The sequence below is a fragment of the Phyllostomus discolor genome, chromosome 14 (assembly GCF_004126475.2).
Source record: "Phyllostomus discolor isolate MPI-MPIP mPhyDis1 chromosome 14, mPhyDis1.pri.v3, whole genome shotgun sequence".
NCBI classification, from domain to species: Eukaryota; Metazoa; Chordata; class Mammalia; order Chiroptera; family Phyllostomidae; genus Phyllostomus; species Phyllostomus discolor.
In genome coordinates, this window is record NC_040916.2 from 42,035,608 (window position 1) to 42,061,334 (window position 25,727).

General features: G+C 50.0%; 1 protein-coding gene across 1 annotated transcript in view; it reads right to left on the minus strand.

Moving 5' to 3' along the window:
* Positions 1 to 1,541: 1,541 nt before the first annotated feature.
* SPAG17 (sperm associated antigen 17) overlaps positions 1,542 to 25,727 on the minus strand; it is a 178,349-nt gene continuing 154,163 nt past the window's right edge. Inside the window, exons 38-48 of the mRNA XM_036015092.1 lie at positions 25,474 to 25,519; positions 22,959 to 23,058; positions 22,173 to 22,220; positions 19,576 to 19,675; positions 18,489 to 18,591; positions 16,452 to 16,583; positions 11,011 to 11,147; positions 9,566 to 9,750; positions 7,726 to 7,786; positions 5,029 to 5,173; positions 1,542 to 1,978 (exon numbers count right to left, since the gene is read on the minus strand). Coding sequence (XP_035870985.1) covers positions 1,839 to 1,978; positions 5,029 to 5,173; positions 7,726 to 7,786; positions 9,566 to 9,750; positions 11,011 to 11,147; positions 16,452 to 16,583; positions 18,489 to 18,591; positions 19,576 to 19,675; positions 22,173 to 22,220; positions 22,959 to 23,058; positions 25,474 to 25,519 — 1,197 coding nt within the window. The 3' untranslated portion in view covers positions 1,542 to 1,838. The remainder of the gene's footprint in view (positions 1,979 to 5,028; positions 5,174 to 7,725; positions 7,787 to 9,565; positions 9,751 to 11,010; positions 11,148 to 16,451; positions 16,584 to 18,488; positions 18,592 to 19,575; positions 19,676 to 22,172; positions 22,221 to 22,958; positions 23,059 to 25,473; positions 25,520 to 25,727) is intronic.

Sequence of the window (25,727 nt, forward strand, 5' to 3'; positions counted from 1 at the left end):
CCAGCTCTGTTCAGATTTTCTGCACCTTCCTGCGTCGGTAGTTCGTGCCCTTCTGTGACCTTGTCCGTTCCACCTGCGTTGCTGGGTGGTCGGGCTGCCATGTCCCCCGGTCCCAGAGCTGCAGTCCCTGGGGCTGGCTTGCTGGCCCACGCTGCGAGTGTTTTGTTCCTAAGCACAACACGGTCGCTCTGGTGAGGTGAGGTGCATGGTGGTGGTACTGGGGGGCAGCGTAAGAGGAAAGAGAACCTGGCGCAGAGTTCCTGAGGCCTGACCGGGAGAAGGTGAGACACGGGGCAGTGTCGTGGACTCTAGGTGCTTTCCAGTCGGAAGAGCCGGCCTTTTCTTTAGGCGGCTGTTCCTGCCACCAGAGAGAGGCCTTTGGTTCTCAGTCCTTGAAGTTACCCTAATTCCTGAGCAAACAGGCTGAATCGGCGTCATGCTTGCTGCTTGGAGCTGTTCATCAGAACATGAAGCATTGTTGCATTCCCATGAACGCTTTGATGGTTCCCTGAACTGGAACAGGTTCCGGGAGGCCCTGGGCATGTCTGTGCTTCTGAGTGCTGCCCCCACAGCTCTGCCGCCGTTCCGGATCAGCAGCGCCGGGCCGTGCGGGTATGTCTGCCTGCTAGGTTGCACTGACCCAAGACTAGGAGATCCCGTGACAGGCGGAAATGGTGTGTGTAGTAAGTAAACTCAGCTACAACTTTTCGTCAAAATCCTCGAACTCCACAACCCTAAAGGTTTGAGGTTGACCAGCAAGTTACAAAGTAAATTGAAAGCCAAGCAGATTTGTGGTCATTAAGGCAGCATTTCCTGGCTTAGTAGCCTGCCATTGGCTGTTCAACACTTAGTACAGAAACCATTTAATGAGTAATATCTCTTGGACATAACATGATGTTACCTACTGTACTGCCATAAACAAGCCTCATCAAGAGTTTATTAGGAGTATTACATCCAAGCCTCGTTAGAGAGAGAAAGAGAAAAAGAAAGTGTGTGTATGTGCGTCCTTGTAAAGAAGATATGCTTAACAATTTGGAGACTTCCTGGCTGGAGGTCAAGTACTCGGTACACCTGGTACGAATCTGCTTCTCAGGGCCAATGGCATGTCGTGTCTCATCCCGAAGAAATCGAGTGGCGCTCCGTCTAGGGCAGGCAGTACAAGGAAGCCGCCCCAGTGTGCGTGCCTGCTGTCTCATGAGCGCACGCTGCACAGCGGTGCTTCCTGGGGGCTGCGTGATGTGTGACAGGGCGACAGGTGGAATACTGAGCAGAAAAGACATTTGCAAAACCATGGATTTTTATCTTTCACTTAAAATCTGTAATGTTACTGGTTTTACATACACTTTGATTTTTTCCCCCAGTATTAATTCAGATTTGGCAAGTGTGACAGACAGGACAGAACAAAAGCTCTTCGGGACCCGCAGTGTAACTGTAGGGAGGGGCGAGGAATCCTGTGTCCAGAGCGCTGGAGAACCACCGGCACACAGGGCCCGCCGCCGTCCGCACTCGTGCGCCTGCTTTTCTGAGTCAGCTCCGCACTGAAAACGGCGCTTAAGAGAATGAACTTCAGAACTGCAGTGAAGTAGTTAGATTTTCACTTCTACTTCAGACTCTCCAAGCCTGTTTCCTTATTTGTGAAGTGGAAAACACAGTATCTGTCTTACAGGTAATACGAGGATTAGCTGTATATAGAGGAGCAGCTATTGCAGTTGTTAAAAACCAGCATTTTCACTCCACCAGGCTCAGTGGCTCATTGGTTCTGGCTGGAAGGAGAGAACGGATACGCGGCCTGAGGCCTCGGGTGCGAGTGGTCGGAAATGGTTTCGTACTCACCGGGCCTACTGAGGGGGGACCTTCCGGGACATGAAGAGCCCAAGCGCAGGGGAGGGAACCGCAGGCATCCTCTGGGCCATGGGGGTTTCCTTTCCCTCGGGAAGGTCTTTCAGCCTCTTACGGTAATTGCTGCTTGTTAAGACTGGTTCAGGACTCGTTAAGGACTGATGTTCGTGACCACAGGATCTGTATACACAAGCTCGTAAGGTTTCAGAAGTCGACCCTCTCTTCCAGCATGCATCATCAGCTCGATGTTAGGTGCTTTCCTGTCTGACGCAAGTTCTGTGTGCTCGGGCCTCGGGGATGGAGGGTGGATATGGATCTCCTGAAACTAGTTCTGTCCCCTTGGTGCCCATTTCTCTGCCTTTCTAGAGGAGCCCTCAGTTGCTGTGCCCAGGCCCCAAAACCACGTCAACATACAGATTTCATGGTTTGGGGTGCAGAGGGGCTATGAACTATCCTTGACACTGAAAGTGGATAAAAGATGTAATAAAACCCTTCCCGTCTACCTGTGCCTGACAGGTGGTCTATAGGCACGGAAACAGGAATTTTACTAGCACAAATGCTAAATGACCTCGTGGCTGTGATCAGCGGCAGGGATTCAGACATGCTAGATCAGCACCTGCTGACCTGTGTGAAGAGGGTGTGAGGACCCGATTTAGTTTCCAGAGGGCTCCTGCGTTAGTTTGCTTTAGTCACTGAAGAGCAACCCCTTCCCCAGTGCACATGCGTGCGCACGCACCCCACCGCTCCCCCCCCATTCCCAGTGAGGCTTTTCCTGACCACTCCACCGCAAACTGCAAACCTCCTGAACACTCCCCACACCCTCCCTTTCCTCTGCATTTGCTGCACTGTCCTTAGCACCAGGATGGTCCACGTTGACTTACGTGTGGATCATCTGTCCTCCCACTGGAATGTAAGCTGCGTAAGGCCAGGGACTTTTGTCTTGGTTGTTCACTGTCCAGGGCCCTGAACAGTGTGTGGCTCATCAGACACCTTCCTAGCATTACCTTTGAAAGAGTAAGTGAACAAAGGAATTCAACTCCCTTTCTACTGAAATGAAGGTCATCTGACACCAGTTCCCCGACTGTTTCCTTCACCCCGAATGGTGGGCCCCTACTCTCCCCTCTCCCTGCCCAGAGCGACACTTCAGCTCTGTTCCTGGTCGTTCTCTTGCCGTCTTGCGGCTGTTGGTGTTACTTCCTCTCATTCGCATTCTCAATACTCATCTTCTGGTCCGTTCTCTTCAGCCTACAGACAAGTCTACACCAGACTCAAAACCTGTTGCTCTGAGGTACCATGTTCTACTGCTCTTCCCTTTTGTAATAGTTTTTCTTATCCCCACTCAGCATTTCTGCCTTTTTAACACCTAGTCACCTTTTTCTTAACATATTTTTATTGATTTAGAGAGAGAGGAAAGGAGAGAGAAACATTGATTTGTTGTTCCACTTATTTAGGAATTCATTGATTGTTTTGTATGTGCCCCTACCAGGGATTGAACCTGCGACCTTGGAGTACTGGGGTGGCGCTCTAATCAACTGAGCTACATGGCCAGGAAACCCCAGTCATTCTTTATCTTTTGCACTTTAGTGTTTGGCCCAGCCAAACCTTACAGTCCTGTTTAGATCCGAGTTCTCTTTGACATTGCTATGGCATCTGTCAGCTATCCACATTTTCCTTGAAATTCTTTCTGTCTTCTGAGATACTTCATGGTTTTCTAATTGCTTGTTCTGTCTGCATTGCCTCCACTTCTTTCTGCTGCTCCCTAGACAGACCCCAAATTTCTGTTCCTTTCCCATACCTTCATTCATCGATGAAGGTGAATTCACCTTCATTTATAGATGATTTTTGAAATTCCATCTCCAGCTCCAACTCCCACCGAGACCCAGTCCTGTATATCCACAGTTCATTACCTGAGCTCACAACCTTGGAGTTGGCCTCATGTCCTCTTTCTGCTATCGACAGGTTCCACCTCAGATTTTACAGTTCCCCCCACCCCGTGTCTCATCCATATCCCTCTTCCATGGCTGCTATCGCCGCCTGCAGTTCTTGTCCTTGCATGGACTTCCAGTGGTCCTTCAGCTGCCCAGTCACTCCTCCTCTTCAACACATCCTGCACGGTAACACTAGACTCATCTTTATCAAGACATAGGGATTCTGCCCCTGGCTGGTGTAGCTCAGTGGACTGAGCACAGGCTGTGAACCAAAGCATCGCAGGTTCGATTCCTAGTCAGGGCACATGCCTGGGTTGCAGGCCATGACCCCCAGCAACTGCACATTGATGTTTCTCTCTCTTTCTCCCTCCCTTCCCTAAAAATAAATAAATAAAATCTAAAAAAATAAAAAGACATGGGGATTCTGTCCCCACCATATCAGATCTTCGATGACTCACTGTTGCTTATTTAGTAAAGTTTCACCAAGAATTCAAAATCTACACGCTGATTCCAGCCAACTCCCCCACTGTTATTTCCTAATATTCCCTAAACTCCGAACACACTGAACTCCCCCGTGACCCACCCAAACACCTGGCGCTTTCCTATTGCTGTGGGTTTATCCTTTCTAGTTTAAGTCTCCTTCCATCAAGTTTTTGCATTCCGTAAGACTCAAAAGTCAGAGAGACACATAACAGAGTACTGCAGCGCATGATTCATGTTGGAGTATGAAATACTGCGGGAGTCACACGTGGAGACTTCTGCTCCTAGATGACACAAGTTTTCAGATAGAGTCCAATTTTCATTCTTATATTTGACAAAATATTTCCCATGGTGCCCTGCATATAACAGGTACTTGGTATCTGCATGAGAGCTACATGTGGGACACCGGTTTGAGGTATGTGCGTAATGCAGTGACTGTCCCTTCGCCTCTATAATAAAGTATCTGCTGTCCCTCAGCAAGACTGTAAGTTTTCTTGATGACAAAGACATGCTCTAAACATTCCCATTACCTGATAGCCCATGGACAGTACTGCCATTGGCATTAACTCAACTTGTAGGCATGGCACAGGCACCGTGTGTCAGGCGCTTGGCCACACGCTGACAGAGACGAACGAAGACCACATTTTTAAAAACAGAATTAGTGAAGCTGCAGAGTGAGGGTGTGAGGGGTTAGAAAATAGCATCATACTTCCGTGTTCCCCTGGTTCATGTGCACTTTGCACACTACGTGTGACAACACAGGCTGAACTTGAAAGGATATTCGCTTCCACGGGTAAGAACAGGACGGCATGCTCGGTCATGATCTCGATGTTGTGCGAGATGCGCGTCGACCCCTTGGCGCCGTCCTCACCCAGCGCCATGGCGTACAGCTCCACTTTCAGGTCCACCTGCAGGCCCGCTGCCACCTGCGGGGCACAGCGCAGCTTGAGGATCAGGCACACCTGAGGTCGAGCGGTTTTCACGCCAAGTTGGGCGAGTTAGCGACACTCTAATCCGGTCTCCTCACCCATAAACTTGCCACGAGTGGATGATCACTGTTACAGTGTTTGGAAGAACTACTGTGTACCTTAGGGAGGCCGAGTTCCATTGAGCAAATGGGGCCCAGGGTAAGTGTTGAGAGGGAAAACCAGGTGCTGTTTAGGAAAAGGTGTAAGGAACCTAAATGCCAGGGCTCTGGAGGTGATGCCGAAGGCACACTTCCACATGGTACCCTAGTTGTCCGTAGTTGTGCTAGGTCCTGAATGTCAGTAGTGAGTTTCCACTCTTGGCTTCCTTGCAGATAAAAATACAGTTAGTCTAAGACAAATATAAATTTGAGAGACGGTGAATCCTACACCCGCACCCTGCCTTGCCTTGGTCTCTAGTGTTCCTTATGCAGCACCTGTGACGGGGCACAGCCAGCAGGGGGAGACAGAATGAAATGCCGAACTGCTCAGGTCTGAGAGCTACAGGGAAGACGTTCGTACTAACAGAAAAGAAAGCTGATACATAATGAAAAGGAAACAGCAAGGAATGGGCTTCTCGCCTTGTTCCTTGGAAAGAACACTATGCCAGGAATCAGCATTAGCCGTTTGTGTTTCGAAGCTCTCTCTCCCAGGGGTGGGTTGAAAATCAGACTTGAGAACAGAGATCTGGAAAGTAAGTCAGAAACTACCACATGGAAAGCAATTAGATACAAATAATTTTTTCTTCCAATTTTAAAAATAATAGAATTGAAAATGTATTGTTTTTTTCCATGATGCGCCTGCAAAGGCGCGCATCCCAGAGGGGCCCCCGTTGCTGAGACTGGGGCCCTGTGGTCAGAGCCCAGCAGCTGCAGCGCCAGCCGCAGCACCAGCCTCGGCCCTCTGAGCCAGGGGCTGGAGTGCTGCTGCCACGTGGGTTTGCCCGGGCTTTGAGCAGTTTCATTTAGTGCCGACAAGCCATGCTGAACAGTGGCTAGATTTACATATGGAGAAATCTATAGGTTATATTTTTTTGCCGCAGCCAAAACTTACCATTAAAAAGAAAAAAAAAACAACCTAAATACAGAATGAGCTTCAAAGCATACATGCTGGGTTTTTGGCACCTACAAGGCTGAAGCAACAGTCGCTTTGGCCTTTGGCATAATCCCTACTTTCAGTGGAATCCCTACTTTAACTTCCCAGCACAGTGGAAGAAGTGCTTGCTTTGACTCTTGTTTTTGCTTTATGTTGTGAGGGTTCTGAAATCTCGACAGCACATGATAAATCACTGCGGAGAGGGACTCACAGAATGAGGGGATCTGATCCCCAAGTGTATTTCTGTTTGGAACTGCAGCCTGCTACTACTATGTCGGAGCTGGAAGAGGGCTACGAATGATCCTGTCTGAGCTGCTCCTCTCAGGGCTGAGGAACACACAGCGCATGGGATTAGTTAACCAGCCTCACTGAGCCGCTGGGTGGTGCAGTCATGACGAGAAGCCCAGTGACTGTGCACTAAACCAAGCCAGCCCCTCAGTGCCTGCAGGTAACAGCCTGGGACTCCATGCTGGTCATATGGGCCTGGGCACCCTTGCTCCGCGCCCCTGGGAGCTCACGCAATCCCCACCGTGCGGATGGTTCCTGGGGCTACTGGACGTCCTCCCTCGAGCCCTTGGAGTGCCCGCTGAGTGCTGGGCTGTGTGCACTCTCTCCTGCCTTACACACTTGTCCCGGCCGGCAGCCGGCACACCCAGTGGTATGAGGGCCACACTCAGAGCGTGCCCCGGAATGAAAGGAGCGGTAAAGCAGTGGGACGGAGCGCTGACCAGGAATGGAGTGTTGGGCTTTACAAATGGGATTTCGTTCCAGTTTGAGAAAAACCTTTGTTTACGTCACACTGTATTTCTGAAATCATAATTTACAGATTGCATACCAAACAACCCATTCTCTGGGAGGAATCAAAATCAGAAGAGATTGACATTTTAACATTTGTGTTTTCAGAGAAATGAGGCAGCTGAATTTAATATACTATTTCTTAGTACATTAAATACATTATTTAATATTATTACATTCTCTGGCAAATACCAAGAGAACAAATCCAGTTTACATAAAACTATAAAAAATCAAGTATTTATTTTTCCGAAGGAGTTTGCACTGTGCAGAAGGATTTGTTACAGGGTAGCTTTAGGTAATCAGCTTCCCAAGTGCATGTGAAATCGTATTTAATTATCACAAAGGCACTTTTACTGCAACCGCACATGACTGTGGTGTCGGGACCAGTGCGGTGAGCCCTGGGAATGCTCCCATCGCTGGAAGTTCAACTTTGTTCCCACACAGGACCTGTCTCGTGGGCATTCCACGAAGCAGCATCGATGCCGGGAGGCTTTTGGTTATGATAGCAGAGAAATGAGGCTTTTACATGGTTTAAACTGAACGGGTGGAATCCCTTCAGTGTACACACACACAGATCCCCATGGGCACGCGGACACACATGACAGGTAACACACAGGACTTACAGGCCCAGGTTTGTAGGTCACTTTCAGTCCTGTGCTGGGCGGGGGCTGCTTCACCCTAAACCTACCAGGCAAAAAAAAAAAACAGGAGTAAATTTATGCCACAATGAAAACCACGAACAATGAATGAACCGGGATATTGTACAATCAGGAAGGTGCTAATGTTCATGCCACGGGAGCGGGGTCGGGTGGGGAGGGGTCCATATCGCTAGAAAAACCACCTCACCTCCAATGTGGAGAAGGCTCCGAGCCCATTTCACAATTGCCTCCCCAGACCGCAAGCCAAGCTCCACCCTGTGTTACGGATGTGGCCGTGCCCCCGGCCACAGGTTATGGGTGTCTGGCGGGTGTGGGGCTTGTACGTCTGGGGGGCAGAGAAACAGGCGAGCTGGAGAATTTGAACAGCCCCGTGCTCACACGTGCTGCCTATCGGTCGCTTTCCCCCCTCATGGTTTGTGGGTGCTGCCTGAAGGCTGAAGACCTGGGTACATGAAAATGCCGGGGAAAGCCCACCGAGACATCGATCCCAAGCCCGCACCTGTGACCGTCGGCTCTGCTGCCTGCCCCACAGCGGCTGACTTAGGCTGAGGACCGAAACTCCGAAGCTGGAGTTCCATACTGGACAGGCAGGATCCGCACGGATGGGTTTTGTGAGCTCGAGGGTGACTCCCTATTCCCGCCCCCCGCCACCCACGTGCTGCCAACAACCTAAAACCCCGGTATCTGATCCGGCGGCCCGGGGCCCTCCCTCATCCGGCTGTGTCCAAGGAAGCCGTACAATTCCTGAAGTGGGGAACTGCCTCAGCTGAAACGGGACACTGATCCTCTGGAGTCGATGCTCCTGTGGCTTTGCTCCATGTCTTTCCAAACCCGAGTCCAGAATCACAGCCCTTCCTAGAGGGCCAGCTACTCCCACTGAGTAACTCTGCACCCGAAATAAACAGTATTCCATGTTTATGGGGCAAACCCTCCAGGTGAAGCTTTAGCAGGAGTGTAAACGGGGCAGAGACGACGGTGTACCTAGGAGCAGCATGGCACGGACACATGGTACAGGAGCCCGGGAAGGACCGGCTCCCACACGCGGCTGGCGGGACAGTGTGTGGCCAGTGGGTACCTGCAGGGGATGGCCCCTCGGCCTGAGGCCAGCCCTGCCCTCTTCCCCACCGGACCTTAAAACAAGTTACTCAGTTTGTTCCTTTGCGATATAGTCTCTATGAGCTTTAAACGTCTATTGGTCTCGATCTGGACTTGAAGGACTCTTTTCCTGGTCACCGAATGCCAGGTACAGTGTATTTTCAACTGGGAGTGCAGACAGCATGTTAAGAAATTTGTTATGAATTCCAAGTCTGACCCTTCAGAGATGAAATGAACCTAATGATTCAGGTTAACTTTTTTTCTTTTGGCTTCAATTATGCAGAAATAATGTAACTTAAATCATTCATAGCTCATAAAGTATAAACCATGTCAGCTGATATCATAGTTGGCGGAGTACTTGAGAAGCGGAATTTTACCTTTTATGTATTAATTATTGTAACACTTGTACTTTTTTTTTGGCGAGAGCAAATCGAGCCTTAAGTTGCTTCAACCGCAGTGTGAATAATGACTAATGGGCGGGAGGGCAAAACAGGACCTCCTAATAGTTGAGACTTGATAAATATTGATGTGTTGAAGAACGGATGAATGAATCAATGGAAGAATTAGCAAGTAAATGAGTGAATGACTGATGTGAAAATCCGAGAGCTGAAATATAACTGCAGTTTGATAGCATTCACTGAGGGGCCATCAAACAGGTCACGGAGTGGGACGAGGGGACCGGGACAGACGCCGGGAGCCTGGGCCTCACCTGCAGAAGTCCACGCCCACGTTCTTGAGCTTGACGGTGGCTTCGTAGGTGTGCCCTTCTTCCAGCACCCCGAACTTCACGGACGGAGGGAGGAGATGGAAGCCGAAAGGGGAGGCGTTGGCGTTGTTAATGGCAGCAGCTGCGACGGAGGAGGTTTTCACTCTTCCGCCAACAGGATCCTGCACCTGTGCGTGAAGGAAAAAGCAGTGACAAAATAAAATGGTCCTAGTTTGCCTTCCCAAGATGGGAAAAATACTCTCTCCAGAAACAAAAAACCGCTTGTCTAGGGGGAGAAAACGGTCATTTACGGTCTCCTGTAACCCTCGCCACACCACGGTAAGGCAGTATTTCGGCCCTCATTCTGAGGCTAACGCAGCTCCGGTTTACAGAGACCTGAAAGCCAGATCGTTCGCTCAGGTGGTAAGGGGCAGAGTGCAGTTTCGGTCAAGGGTGCCGGAGTCTGAAGTTCGTGCTCCTTCCTCCGTGCCAGTGACTGTGAAGCCTCAGCTCCCGTCAGACCCACCTGGAGCGTCTCTGAGACCCAGCTGCTGACTCCAGGCCCGGAGTTTCTCAATCAGGGAATCTGGGAGGGGGCCCATGGGTCTGCATTCGTAACAAGGTCTCACGTGTGGCCAGTGCTGCTGGGTCAGGTGACCCCATTCTGAGAGCCACGGCCCATGCCCTTGGTATGCCCCAGGCACGCGGCACTCACCTCACCTGGGAGCTTGTCCCAGCTGCAGCATCCAGGCCCCCACACCAGACCTGGTCAGTATCTGCATTTTAACAAGATTCATGGGCACATCTGAGTTTGGGAAGCAGCCCTGTACATGTCAGTCATGCTCACTGCAGAAGATTCCGTGAGAACAAGGAGCACGGGGTGCCCCGAGAGTGTCGAAGGATGACACCAAAGATCGCCTGCCGGGCCCGGGGAAGGCTTCCCAGCAGAGCAGGCTGGAATCTTAATCTCAGAGGCTCCAAGGAAGGAAGGAGCTGGATGTTTTTAAAGAGCTAGAATGAGACAACAAGAAGCCCACCGCAGCTGAAGTTCAGGGGGCTTGGGCCAAGGTGAGGCAAGCAGCAAACGGAACGTGTGTGCAGCCACAAGGAGGGTGGCCAACAACAACTTAGCTGGTGCTGTGTCGGTAAAACCGGCTCACCAAAGAGAGCCTAGACTGACAGCATGTGTCGGTTTCTGTGGGGTCAGCACGCTGAGCAGCTGATTTCAAGCTCCCGGTGGCCTCCCAGCTGGCTCCTGACGTCCCTCCGGGAGCCTGTAGGAGCCGGCTCCCGCACAGCACCCTTCAGTGTGTCTCCCTGCGGCCCGAGGCCCTCGCAGTGAGGCGGTGCGCCCAGCAGCCCAGAGCGTGGCCGCCACGCGCTCAGCAGGCCGGGGTCACCAGGAAGGCTGCCCGGCTCTGCGGAGTTCGCCCCCACGTCTGGTTTACCTTCGGGAGAAGTATGGACTTGGGCTTGGAGCTCAGCAGGTAGTGAGGCAGCCTCACTCTCTCCTTCCTCGCCTGTCCCGCCACGTCCTGCAGCAGCGCCTGGGTGGGGACTTTCACGGGCACGCTTGGCTCTGGGTCTGTCAGGGAGGAAGCCGGGATTACCATGTGGGGCTTCGTTCTGAACGTCGGAGGTCACCCCGCAGTATGAAGAGCATACAGTAACTCGGGAAACTTTTCTTCTCTCCTTTTTAAAGAGCTTATTCAAAACAACAAAGGTTTCTGCATTAACCCCAGTATTGTATCTTGACATTTTACGAAGAGACTTTACCTTACGTTGGTCCCCACAACAACTCTGAGATGGCAGGGCGGGTGCTATTAGCATCACCTTTTCTAAATAAATGAGAAAAACCAGAGTCTGCAAATCTGAGTGATTTGCCTTCAATGAACTGAACTTACATTGAGATCTCCAGGGTCCTTGCCATTAAATTAACAAGGTACAGCACAAGAAAAACATTTGTTCTGAAAGGTTTCTTTAAAAAAAAAGATTTTATTTATTTTTAGAGAAAGGAAGGGAAGAAGAAAGAGAGGGAGAGAAACATCAATGTGTGGTTGCCTCTCGTGCACCCCCTACTGGGGACCTGGCCTGCAACCCAGGCATGTGCCCTGGCTGGGAATCGAACCGATGACGCTTTGGTTCGCACACAGGCCAGTGCTCGGTCCACTAAGCCGCACCAGCCTTAAAACTAATGAGGGCACAATCCCGACAATTTCTTTGGTTCAACTACTATGTTTGTAGTTCTAAAAAGCACCTATAATTACAGGTGAATTAAGCCAGAGCATCAAGCCCTCAGATCACTAAACTTGGTGGGGAGTCAGCAAGAATAGATGACCACACAGCTGCAGCTGGGCGCACTTCCCCAAATATCCAGGAGGTCGGGACAGGAATTGTATTTTAGACTGTCATAGCTAAACGTCCACTCTTGCATTCAAGAATCATCAAGACAGGAAAGGGGAGGGGCCAGTATCTGAGTGTCCACCACCTGCAGGCGAGCACCACAGGTACATTTTACATACAGCATCTCACTTGGTTCTCATGAAACCCTCTGAGTGGAGCGTTATGCAATCACCACCTTTGTGTGCTCAGCAGTCTCCCCATCGCCCGCGCCCTCCAGCCCCGCCCCTACCACATGCATTCCTGGAGCCACGACATCCCTGGCCCAGCCAGGACGGTGGGACAAGAGCCAGGCAAAGCCAACACAACTGGAATATCCCCACTGAAGATGACAGGGATAGGCCCACCTCACCAACCAGGTTACAGATCTGGAGAAATCAGAATCCTGGACCTCTACAGTCATGGACAGAGCCTGTCCCTTTAGGAGAGGATAAAACCACTCAGGGACCAGCAGGGGTAGGGCAGGATGGAGGCAGGGAGACGCCCAGAAACCAGGTGTGGCCAGATGCCAACTCACTCCTGTGGAGCCGGTGACCCAGGCATCCCGGCCCAGCACCCGCTCGCCTTTCCTGGGGTTTGGATTTGAGCTCCAGTAAGTCCTCCGCTTTGATGTTGTTCAATGAGTCTGTGTTTCAGGTCTTTCAGTTACCGGCTGAGGAGACCTGACTAGTGTAACTCTGGAGTTAAATAACTTCTCCCCGACACTGAAAGAAGTGTCAGGGCTGGAATGTGCACCCAAGTGTCTCAGATTCCACAAGGAACGCATTCCTTTTACTAGAGTGAGATGGTATAAAACATATATATTGGTCTCCTGACTCCTGGGACAGAGCTCCTAAAAACCCTTGTAATTTCCTAGGTGACAAGAGCCTAGAAGCATCTTTTGTTCCAGTATTTGTTCTCTGGCCCAGGCTCCTGACACAGCACTCCTCAATCCCATGGGGTTTTCTGGGTGACGGGACTGTCTTTTGATCTAATGAGGTGACTCTGGGTGGGCTCCTGGGTGGCTTCGGGATGGGGCCAGCCCCCAGAAGACCAAGCCGTGATTAGCAGCTTGGACCTTTCAGCCCCACCCCGTCCTCTGGGAGGGGAAGAGGAGATGGAGACTGAGATAATGGTGGATCGTGCTTGTGTAATGAAGCCTCCATGGAATCCCTACCGTGCAGGGTTTGGAGAACTTCTGGGTTGGTGGACACGGCTGTGTGCTGAGAGGGAGGACACTCAACTCCATGGAGCCAGAAGCTCCCGTGCTAGATGCTTCCAGACCCCTTGCCCTATGTACCTCTTCATCTGTGCGCTTTCTCATATCCCCTCCTATACTATAATGTATGAGTTCCGTAAGCTGTTCTAGCAGATTATCAAACTCCTGAGGGGGATGGGAACTCCGATTTATAGCTGGTGGCACAAAAGCACAGGTGACAACCTGGACTTGTGATTGGCATCTGAAGGGAAGGGATGGCCTTGGGAGGGCGAGCCCATGACCTGCAGGGTTCGTGGGAACTCTGGTTAGTGTCAGACTTGAGTGGATTGTTGGACATCTAGCTGGTGTCACAGAACTGCTTAGTGTGGGAAAACCCCACACACCTCTGGTCACTGAAGTGTTCTGCAGGAGGAGTGAGTCTGTCCTACCCGCCACCCGGTGTGTCCCCAGTCCACCTGTGCATCACAGTCTCCTGGGCTAATTCTGGAAAGCAGAGATCTCCAGGCCACATGCCACACAAGCCCTGTTTCAGACCAGAGCAGGTCAGAATCTCGGGAACGGTGCTCAGAGACCGGTGGTTTAATGTGTCTGCTCCCTTCGGTCAGCACCGCCTACACGGGCAACCATTCCAGTGGCCTGATGCATCTTTCTGTTTGTGGTCTTACCACGTGTGTGGCTGTTTTACGTGAATGCGTTTTGCCAGTCTGCACTGTGTGTGTGTACATGCTGGGGAGTCGGCTCCTGGGGACCCTGTGACTGTGGGGCGTCCAGTGTCCCGTCCTCGGCTGCCTGCTCAGCCCCCACAGACCCGGGCCCTCGGACTCTGTGACGGAGTCCGTCCATCTCACACTTGGTCTTCCCCTTTTCTGTTGCATCCTGTTTTTACCAGTCCAATGGCGCTGACTACCTGCTCATAGTATTACCATTAATAGTAAATACCGATATAGAATGTATCGCATGCCAGGCACTGCTCTGAGCATTTTACATACACTAACCAACTCAATCTTCACAGCCCTGTGGTGGGTATTTATGTCATTACCTCCCCGTTACAGCAGAGGACTGGGAAGGGTGGAGGGGTCGAGCAGGGGGCCCGAAGTTCCACAGCTCTTCTACCAGGAGCCAGGTAGCGCCTCCGCTCTCAGTGAAGCTCGGCGCTGTACTGCCCCCCACAGTGCAGACGGGTTGTTATCCCACGGGGACCACCCGGGGTTTCACCAGGAATTGGGGGTTGAAGGTGGCAGGACTGTAGGGCCTTGGAGCAGGGCTGGTCACCGGCTGATTCAGTGGCTATCTGAACAATGGGGACGCTCCCCCTGGTGGTAGCATCTGAGTATTACTGCTGGACCCGATCCACCTGAAGTGTCTGTAAGGGTTCCCTGGGTCAGTGCCCACACAGACTGTAGCATTTATTCACAATAACTCTTTCATTTCCTCTCAGGGTATGGCTTTATTTACTTTCTTTCTGAGCAGGCCTTCCCTGTAGGTGGGGCATATTTCTCCGCCCCATTGACTTTGAGCTGGGACCAGGGCCTGGGGGTGGAGGCAGCGGTGCCCAGCAGAGGCTGGGAGCTGCAGGCCTGCTCCCCTCGGACTCCCCTGCCCCCGACCACTCCCCTCGCCTCCGGAGCGCTGCCCTCTGTGCTGAGAACGGCCGGCCCAGGTGCTGGTTTGTGCTTCCTGTGGGCCCCAGAATGCACCTGAACTCTGCCCGCAGCCTGTGGTGTGCCGGTAGAATTTTAACAACTGCCTCTCTGGAGAAAAGGTGCCCTGGGTTGTAACACTTGCAGCATCTGCTGATTTCTCATGGCTGCCTCGTCAAGCTGTCAACCTCGTGTCCCGGAGCCCGCGTGGAATTGGGAGGAGACCAGCACAGTCAGACTCTGGGCCTCGTGGCCGCCCCCAGCTCCCCGAGTCCACGGTCTGGGGCAGAGGCTGTGCGGGTCCACCCGCAGCCCCCCGAACAGGACGCTTTAGCCCACTGCAGGATTTACGCAGCGTTAGCCCACACGCACCCACAAGCCCACTTTTATTCTACAGACCCAAACCCCCTCCGGCTGACTCCCCTGCGTTTCCCCAGCGCCATCTCGCACCACCACGAAGAACCCTTCGACCTGCGCATGCTGCTGTCCTGCTCTCTCCCGCCACTCCCACCTCCAGGCTTTCCGACACTTCCTTTTTTATCATATAAAACACTTTTTCTCTTCCTTGCCTCTGGAAGGCAGTGTAATACAATATAGAGAATTAGGAGTCGAAAAATTCATTTTCTACCCCTGCTTCAATCCCAGATTTGCGGTATGACTTTAGATCCACTTGGCTCTCTCTAGGTTTCAGCTTCCTCAGGTAAGATCAAGGTTGTCTTAGGCGATCCAGTCTTAAGTCTTAAAATCTATGAAACCCTACTAATTCTTCAAGACCATGTCTCCCAGAAAGCTTTCCCCATGGCTTGGGTTAATCTCTTCCTACAGTGGCTTCTTTAAACACCGCTGTTCATACCAAAATTCACTCACCTCGTGGCGGAGTTGCACTGCTGCGTGCTGAGCCTGGGGGTGCAGCAGGGGTCCTCGTTTCAAACTGTTTTTCCTCCTCCAAGCCTCCCATTCCTTTGAAGCTCGTGTCGTCAGACTTTACCACCTACGACGCCCCCGGGGTGGTTGTCACTGACCGACTCTCGGTCACCCCCTAGACTCACTGGAGACCCCGACACCTTGGACAGCCTGCCGCTCCATCTCTCATGGTGACGCCACCCTTCCTCTCTGATTCTCCATCATCCCGTGTCTTCGTCTTGGCCTCTTCTCCACCTCCAAAACTCCCACGGTCATGCCTTTGACCTTGCCAGCACCCACAGTTTCACCACCTTCACACTCTGGTCTGCAGCTTCCCTCTCCAGACCACCACCTCCTGTTCTTCTAGCTTGTTACTCTGTCGTATTTAACACACAATTATTTGACCTCATCGAGACCTCTAATCAACTGACTCTCACCTTCAACCATCGGTCACCTCCTTCTGGCCTTGCTCTCCCGTTTCTCTGGAATGGGTTATATATTCTATCATCATACCCACTCCTTGGCAATCAGACCCATTCGTCTCCCCAAACCCAGTGTATCAGCCACCTGGCCAAGCATCCGCATTGTGCTGGGAAGCCTTCCCACGGTCACAGCTCCAGGATCCACGGCACTCTGACATTTCCCTATGCCCACCAACCTTACCTTCGGCCCCCAGTACCATCGCCCACACTCCGAAAAGTTGTAACGCTCAGTTCTGAGAAAGAGATAAAACCAGTGACTGCCATACCTGCGGTGGAGCTTGTTAAATTTTCAGTCTGCTTCTGGTTAGCGGGCTCCTTGAAAGCCACGGAACTCTGCTGTTTTGGAAGACTAGGCGTATCTGACGAATCCTGCTCTAAAACTGCTTTTGACTGGGAATCTGGAAAGCCCAAAACAAATATTATAAAAGTGATATTCGGGACAAGGATACAACGACTACTAATGTCTGTGTTCGTTACAATGAACAAGGTGCTCACCAGCCCCTCTCCCCTCCGGGGAGACTAAACAGAGGAAAGCTATTAGGAGGCAATGATCCTCCCTCCGTCACACAACATTTGTTATGAACACACAGGACATTATCCGTAAGGCTCACACCCCCGGGAGCTGGCTGGTTCTTTCTGGGCCTAATGACTACATAGTAGTGGTTTTCTTGTTGGGTTATGAAGCAAAGACCAAGTAATGTGGCCTACTTTTATCTGGCAAGAGTAACTGCAACGTGATTTTTTTTTAAAGCTTCCTTTTTTTTTTTTTTTTTGGAGAGAGAGGGGAATGGAGGGAGAAAGGGAGGGTGGGAACATGAGAAACATTGATGTGTGAGAGAGAAAAACATCAATTGGCTGCCTCTCATACACACCCCAACTGGGGACTGAACCTGTAACCCAGGCACGTGCTTGGACGGGGAATCGAACTGGTGACCTTTACCTTTGCAAAGACAACACCCAGCCAATAAAGCCACACCAGTCAAGGCTACAAAAGCTTCCAATCTTACATGCATTCATTACTGTGAACATTAATTCTTTATTAAAATGTGCCCCTCTAAGAAATGAATGAAATATAAAACCAATTTCAGATAAACACCCCTGGGACTTGGGCCAGCCCCGGCTGAACACTGGCGCCACCTGCAGGATGGCGCAGGGGAGCAGAAGCCTCGCCCCCTCTAAGGGTGGTGCGGTCCTGAGTGCTGGAGCTGCCTGTCCAGCGTGCAGGTGGCAGCACAAGCACCGTCAGCCTTCACCCCCGACTCCCCCCACTGCATTTACGACCCTTGTTCCAGCCTTAATCTTGGTTTTGCAGACTGTACTGAGATGTTTTCTTGGGCTGTTTTCATTCCAGGCAGCTGACTTTCTGGTTTGTATTGTACAGGAGAAAATTCCTCTACCTGGGTGTTTTAACTGCCCAGGGTACAAAGAGAAGCACTAGCTGTTATTTTATTCCTAAATTCTTCAACAGGCATCTCTTGAAATGAAGAGAGTCTCCCACATACCCACAGCCCATCGCCACACCCGGGAAAACTCTCAGTGACGCCACAGTGCCCCCTAGTGTCGAGTCCCCAAACAAGTACAGCTGCTCCACACTATCTTTTCAGGGGCTTTTTCTCAACCTGGCATCTGAAGTTCAGGCATTACACACAGTTTTCATACCTCTTTAGCCTCTTTTAATATAGAACAATCACCCTACCTTTTTCTTTTAATAATACTGACTTTCTGAAGAGTCTAGGCCCCTTGTCTTATAAAATGTCTGCCTTCTAGATTCATCTGGTGGCTTCCTGTAGATTAAATTCAGGTTAAGGATTTTTTGCAAGAACGCTCCTTCATCTACTTCCTATTGCATAGTGTGAGAAAGCACTCACTGTGAGGCTGTCTCGCAGCCGGCAGAAGTGCTTTCCGCTTGGAGGAAGCGGAAGCTGCCATCTCCCTGCACTGGAAAGGTACGTTGTCCTCCTTACAGTTGGTACGTGTATCTGAGGTGATGCTTTGAGACCTTGAGAATAACCTGTTCTCCAACCACCGTTCATTACCCCCTTTTTAAATCAGCTGGGTCTTCTGAATGCTTTTAGATAAATTTTAAGCACTCAGGGTGACAACTAAATTTTAATTACATCTTGTTTTCCTCCTATAAGTCAAGCAAGACTAACATACAGGTCATAGTATCTTATATCAACAGCTGTTACTGAGGCCAAATAAGAGAAAAAGGTGGTAGGAACTAGTTAGGGTCTAAGAGGCCACTCTTGGGTTTTCCTCACTTAAGCATGTTGACAGGAGTAAGAGCTATGTGAGCACAGTACCTGGATGAAGATCATATGTGTTTTGAACAGCTGTTTTGTTTCCATCTTCACCTTTCTTTGGAAAAGGAGGCAAGTTTTTGGAAAGGTTGTTCAGATAATCAAACTTAAAGGAAAAACCAAAAGAATTACTTCAGACTGATGCATGGGTGGGAAGCAACTGTCACAGCATGTCCAGTTGATGAGCAATGATCAAAGTTTTTTTTTTTTTTGCCCTGGCTGGTGTGGCTCAGTGGATTGAGTGCTGGACTGCAAACCAAAGAGTCACCAGTTCAATTCCCAGTCAGGGCACATACCAGGGTTGCAGGCCAGGTCCCCAGAAGGGGGCGCGTGAGACGCAACCACACACTGATATTTCTCTCCCTCTCTTTCTCCCTCCTTTCCTCTCTCTCTAAAAATAAATAAGTAAACTCTTTTTTTAAAAAAAGTCTTTTTTTTAGGCCCTGGAAATAAATTCTTGCAAACTGAAAGTTTTTCAAGAGGCCGATTAACTCAATTCTACATTTTGTTAATTAGTCATAATTTCCTGTAATTTCTTCTGGGGCAGCCTCTGGTTAATAATAGCATCTGGAGCTTTCATAATACCATGGAGTTCTGAACACATGAATACATTTACTTTGCTTGAGAGTTTCAGTGCTTCGCGGAGGAGGACGGGAGTGCTTTGCCTCCACGAGCCTCCATGAGCTTGTGATATCTGTGTGCTATCTCACCAGCTGGCAGGTAAGGGAATTTTAATGAAATAAAAACTTTAATAAAAATGGGGTTTATCAGAGGATAATCATCAACAGGGCGAATTCGACTGTGAAAAGGGCTCGAAATAGATGGGATACAGTCAATTCGCCGTGATACTTCAAGGCAGGGAGATAGATAGTTAGTTATCAATTGGTGGAGAACTTCTACTTGGGTGCAAGACCTGAGATCAGCATTCTCATACACTTGTGAGGGTACGGATTTTCAAAGTATGGGTTAGTTAGTCCGTTTGATGTAGAAAAGAAATAACTTCAGGGAATGTACATTAAATAATAACCTATGAAATGTCTCAACTTTTAAAAAGACACTTATTTAATAGTTGTTAATTACACTCAATTACCTGAGACTGATGTAAGTTGCCCAAGTCAGGTCTGAAGTAGGGCGGTATTGCTTTGTTCCTAATGTTCATTAAACGACTGCGTGTATTTTCAATTTCCTTCCTGGTCGATACGTCCGTAATGATGCAAAAGAAGACACAAAATATTTCAAAACGTTACCTGCATGTGTTTTAGCTCTAAGTCCCACAGAAAATGGGATCGCTAGCAGTATTCACGAGCCTGTCAGACATTTTTTTGTATGTTTTGGTTCACTTTCTACTTCTTCTAGAATCAGTCGCATGTCCTACTTAGAAATCAAACTTCCATACAAGATAGAAAATCATGGTGCCAGGTGGTAGTTTGATTTGACAGTTGATCTCAAAAGACCAAAAACCACATGGTTTAAATGCCAGCTAGATTCTATTAATTTGCCTAATTTCAGTAGCAGTGGTAGCAAAAACTAACACTAAAACCCTAGTAAATGTTTATGAATATTGTGGTCAGTGATTACAAAGTGAAACAAAAGCAATCACGATAATCCTGCTAGTTGTCTTTCCAATACCAGAACCCTACACTGGGGAGGCAATATTCCAGTTTACACACACACACACACACATAAAATCTCCAATGAGAAGCAAACTCAAGTCACTGAGTAAGACTCCAGATAGCTTTGAAAGAGGGCTCACTCAGCTGGGAGGCTCGCCCTTGGCCCCTGGCCCATCTCTTCCTCCTTCCTGAAATACGGATGCAGTGGCTGTAGCTGCAGCGTTCTGCAGCCAAGAAGGAACTCTGAGGATGGAAGTCACACGCCAGTAAGGATGACACCGATGACAAGACGGAATCCGAGTTTCCAATGAGGCGGCACTATCTGCCACAGACCACCCACCTCTGACTGCTCTTTTACATTAAGAACCAAACAAAAACAAAAACAAAATCAAAAAACAAAAAAACAACTATTTCTTGTAAATGCACTGATTTGGGGACTGTCTGTTAAATGTAGTTGAACCTACTCCAATCCGAAACAGTCTCAATTTTAAGTGCTCATTGCATGCCAGAAACGTGGCAAAGTACTTTACATTGAACCTTATTGTACACTAATTCTGAGTTACTATTATTATTCCCATTGTATTGGTCAAAAAAATCAAGGCCTAGAGAGGTTATGCAGCCTACCCTAAATCACTAACTAGTAAGAGGTGAAGTCTGAAATGAACCCAGGCTGCCTGCCTCCAAAGCCCGCGATCTCGATACGTACACACGCTGGTCAGCAATGCGTCACCCAACAGGTGAGTGGACCTCAGACCTGAGGCCATCCAACGGTCCTCGTCTCACGGAGAAGCCAACTGAATGCCTGAAGTGCAGCCCCCACCAGCATCGTGCACTGCGTACACACCCGTCCGCTGGCTCGAAGACCAGTGCTCGCTCTCGTACTGGACGCCTCTCTGGAAATACTGGCTGCGCCGAGATGTCTTATTTAAACAGCTGTGGTTTCTCACCACTGCCTTGCTGAATGTATTCACCTCCCTACAGCAGTCCGGCCACGCCTGTCACTCTCCTACAACTGTTCCCACAGAAGGGATCAATAAACCTTCCAGCCGATAAACGCCAGCTCTTCTTCCCATTCTCCTTTCGGACCCTTCCGCAGGGTCTGACACTCGCTGGCCCCCTCCCATTTCCCTGAAACGTTCTCCTTCCTCACCCCCCTCCCCAGGCCGTTTTCTGTGTTCCCAACACCTGCCTTTCTAGGACACACACTGAATTATGCGTTTCACTTTCTTTTCCAAAAACTTGCATTGCCTTGCTGTTACCTGCCTATTGGTTAAAATGTGAAATTTTAGTGTTTCAGAATTCTAAGAACCGTGAATGAATAACACGTGCCTATGTCCACAGCTCAGAAACTATTGAAGAGCATGCGATGCTGTCCCCTAACCTGCTAGTGTCCCTCCTCACAGGCGATCACTGTCACCAGCCCCTTGGAAACCCCTCCAGGGGTATTCTGTGACACAGCATATACCTTGCAGCTTGGCCTTGCATGCGGAGTGGGCCGTGAGACTTGAGGCCGCACCTCGCCGCTTCTCCCACACATTCCACAAGGCAACCCCGACTGTGTGTTCAGAAGCGCCGTCGCCCTGGGGGTCACTCTGGAGAGGAGCCCTGGGAATGTGGACAGCAGTGCCATACACACTGCTACAGACTCAGTCCACCTCTCTGGCCTCCTCTTTATGGCAAGAGAGTTGGGGCTGGAATCATCAGCTGGGACCGGAAGGAAACCAAAGCCCATAGTGCATTCCTTAAGTGAATGGTAAGAGTCCTTGCATGTGCATGACCATGTACTGCATTAAGTTCTAGAATATTTATTAGTGTATTAAAACTACCGAAGCACAGAGAGCTTTCTTACTTATGAGAGGGAGAATATCTACCTAATGGTCGAATGGGCATCCTCGAGGGACACGGATGTCCTCCCACAAAAGCTGCGTGGCCACGTGGCAGAAACACGGAGGAGACAGGAGGACGGGGGGGGGACTGAGGGGAGGCCCACCCACCCACCCTCGTCTAAGACTCTAAGGACCCACAGAACTGGGCTTTTCCGTGTGCTTATGTATATACTTCAGGGTAGGATTACCTCTTTTGAGCTAGTTTTTCACTCCAGTGCTTTCCTGTTTCTGTGTCCCTACGTGAAAGGAAAGAAGAAAAGTATGGCTGAGAAGGGTAAGGCGGGTGCTTTGCTGACTTTCCACACAGCCGGCTCTTCCTCTGTCATCTTAAGTGGCCCCATCTTGGGGAACTTCCTTCCCGAGTCAGGAGCCTAGCTGGCAGCCAGCAGGCCCCTGGGACCCCTGGCTGCCCCTGGTATGAGTCTGAGTGATACTCTGACAGGTCTGAAAGCACATGTCTCCTTTTCTCTAGAAGACGCCCCCTTGCAAGCGGCCCTGTGTTTGAAGTCATAAAACAGGTCCCGGCTGGCCTTTTCCCTTCCGGTGCCCCAGGAGAACCTTCCGGGACATTTCTCCCCGTCTGTCATGGTCTACCCACGTGCTGACTGGTTCGCTGGCTCTTCCCTCTGCCACCCGACAAGCTCCGAGATGGGCGGGCCAAGTTGTGTTATCTGGCACCCTCTGCACCCAGCTCCCAGCACGGAGCGTTCCACGCCACGGGCACGCCTCACAGGCTCGCTCGGGTCAGTGAAGGAACAAACGCATGTGCCTCCGAAAGCGGGGGCAGTGCTCCCAGCCTACAGACAGTGAAGGAACCACCACCAGCCACGACAGCTCGTGGGCAGTGTGGTGGATGCAAGGCTGAGCACCCCTGGATGCGGTCACCCGTACCCACGACACCCTGCCTCTCCATTCACCGTCCCTGTACGCAATCCTTGGGCACAATTTGGAACGCATTTGTTAGATCAGCTTACTTCCATTTCTTTTCAAAGAACTCTGTACTGAACGTGTCTGGAAGGTCTTCTGGAGCAGCGGCCACAGACTGCCTGAGGAAATCGGTCAGGTGGGCTGCGACTGTGAAAACACACATGTTGGCGTTACCGCTCAGCACACAAGTAGTGCCCAGTTACTCATCTGAGATGCTTTCTGAGTGCAGGGAACCGGTCTGTTTTGAATCTGGCAAATGTGACTCAGCTCTGTATGGAAAACCTGCAGAAGCGATGTGGTGGGCAGGAGCCAGACCCTCAACCGGGTTCTCCCGTGGGAATCAGGCCTAGGAAATGCACACAGACTGCTATGGCGTGCTCTTGCTAAAACTCCCTCACCCTGGTCTGAAACAGTAGATGTTTATTGCCTATCTTCAAGGTAACTGCCAAAGCCTGCGTGAATTTTCCCAAGGACGGAGCTAATCAGCTCTCCGCCTTTCCCTTTTGCGTTTGTTATTTTCGTTTCCTTGATTGTACCTAAAATGTAGACAACAGTATTCTATGTGACAGATAATAAATCCTTCTCTGATGTAAGACCTGAGAAAAACAATAAAAGCCTGTCCAGGCAAGGGTCGGCGTGCTCTCCCCTTGAGAGAAGCGGCCGCAGGACTCTCATCTTGAGAGAGCACCGTCCCCTTTCCTCTGCAGGACTGCGGCAGCCTGTGCCTTTGTTTCCATCTTCAGTCACAACCCGCGGACGCTGCGGGCCAGAGTCTGCTGCATCTGAGAGCCTGTCTCCGATCCTTCAAATGTTCAGTAGAATTTCCATGATCAAGCCACAGTGTAACAGTAACTCGTGCTCAGTGTCCTACTGGAGGACCAAGCGTGAGGCGTAGCGGCACATCATTGGGGGAATCAGTGTCAACTGAACGGAATTTCTTCACATCTGAAGCACCAGCACTTAAAAAAAATTACCTGTTTTATTGAAATTGTTTTTTTTTTTTTAATAAGGATGTAAATCTAAGGATGTGACTATGATGCAATGATGTTTCGGTAGTTTGGGAAGTGACTCTCAGCATGTACTCCATGGATCACGGCCTGGGCGGGAGGTGAGAAGGAGGCTGAGAGAAGACACAAGCTTCCACGGTCACATGAGCTGGGGAAGCCCCGATTCACACGAGGCTGATAAGTTTCCCTGCTGCAGGGCCTCCCTGCAGGCTCCCTCAGTTAACGCGTGTCTGGCTCTCCAAGAACATAAGGGAATGTGCAGCAGTATCCAAACCTATTTCCCCACGAACTCACTGTGGGTGGAGCCATCTCAGAGGCCGGTGTTTCAGGGACACTGCAGGACGGACGCCTGGCTTAGGGTCGCCGCTGATGTGGGCCAGGGGTGACTGCACGTACCCGAGGCTCCGCCTGACTCCTGCGTCTGTTCGTTTGTATGTTTACATGAACGTGTCCTTCACTGTTGGGTGACCTGGCCATTTACCCCTCTGGTGACTGTTTCCTCGTGCCAGAGGCTACAAGTCCCAGTGCTACAAGGTACGGTTACCAGATAAAGTACAGGGCATGGAATTAAATTTAAGTTTCAGATTTAAAAAAGTAATTTTTTTAGTATAAGTGGGTCCCAAATACTTATACCACAGAATCAATTACTCGTTGTTAATCTAAAATTCAAATTTACCTGGGCCTTCGCTATTATTGTTTGCTATATCTGGCAACCTGACACAAGGGGCTGCGCAGGTAGAAGACTGGCAGGGAGAGAGTGGAAGGACCGGGAGGCAATGGAGGGGGCGTGACGGACTCTTCAGTTCATGGTCACTGCACAGAGGCGGCTGCTAGTCATCTTCAGGCCCTTGTCGGTATGTAGGGTAAAGTGACGTTTCAAGCAAAGAAAAATTCAGATAAACAAAAACAACTGTGCAGGCCAACATTGTGGGGGACACACAGAAACACCTGTGGGGTGAATGAACCCCGGTTTCTGCCCTTGGGCACGTGGCCAAAACAGAAAAGAAAGCCCCAAGCCACCAAGTCCTCCGTTGCTTGTCGGCTGTGGACTGGGAAACCGCGTAACCGTCTTTGTCGGAGCTGCGTGTGTCCTGACAAATGCGCTTTGAGCGAGAGCGCGAGCGCTCTCCGAGAGGAGGCTGCTTGAGCTCCCCGGCGTGAAGCAGGGCCGGGTCTGGGGGTGGCTGTGCCGCTGCCCGAAAGCTCTCTGTGAGCACGGGAGTGTCATGGGGACAGTGCAGGCCGCTTGGTTTGTCCCTTGCTGTACCTTAGCTATGTTCCAAATACAGGTTGAGGGCAAAGCCAAATGCCTCCCTTTTTATTCCAAAGATGGAAGTTAAAGATGAATCAGAGGCAATCACAGTTTTCAAGAATCTCACAATTCAGGTGGAAAAAATTAGATGAGCACATAATTACAACACAACATGGCCAACACAGCAGCAGAAATACATACACAGCACTTTGCTCTCAGATGCAGGAATGGCTGACAAGTATATTTAAGGTGGTTCCTTTGAAATCTGTAAGTATTTTGCAGAAAAATATTAAATGTACTTACCTTCAGTAACATGACTTTTTGTACTTTCTTCCATCTTGGGGAAAGACTGAAATAAAGATAAAATTCCTTGATGATGATGATTATGTTACACAAAAAGTTTACTTTGTTTAGAAGCATTCTTTGAGTACTCAACTTGATCTTTTATGAAAATTACTGTAAAATGAATAATTTTAATGGCACTACAAATCTTATTTGATTTTTTTAGTCATTCCTTTCATTTAACAAATTTCTAAAAATAGAAATCATTTTCACTT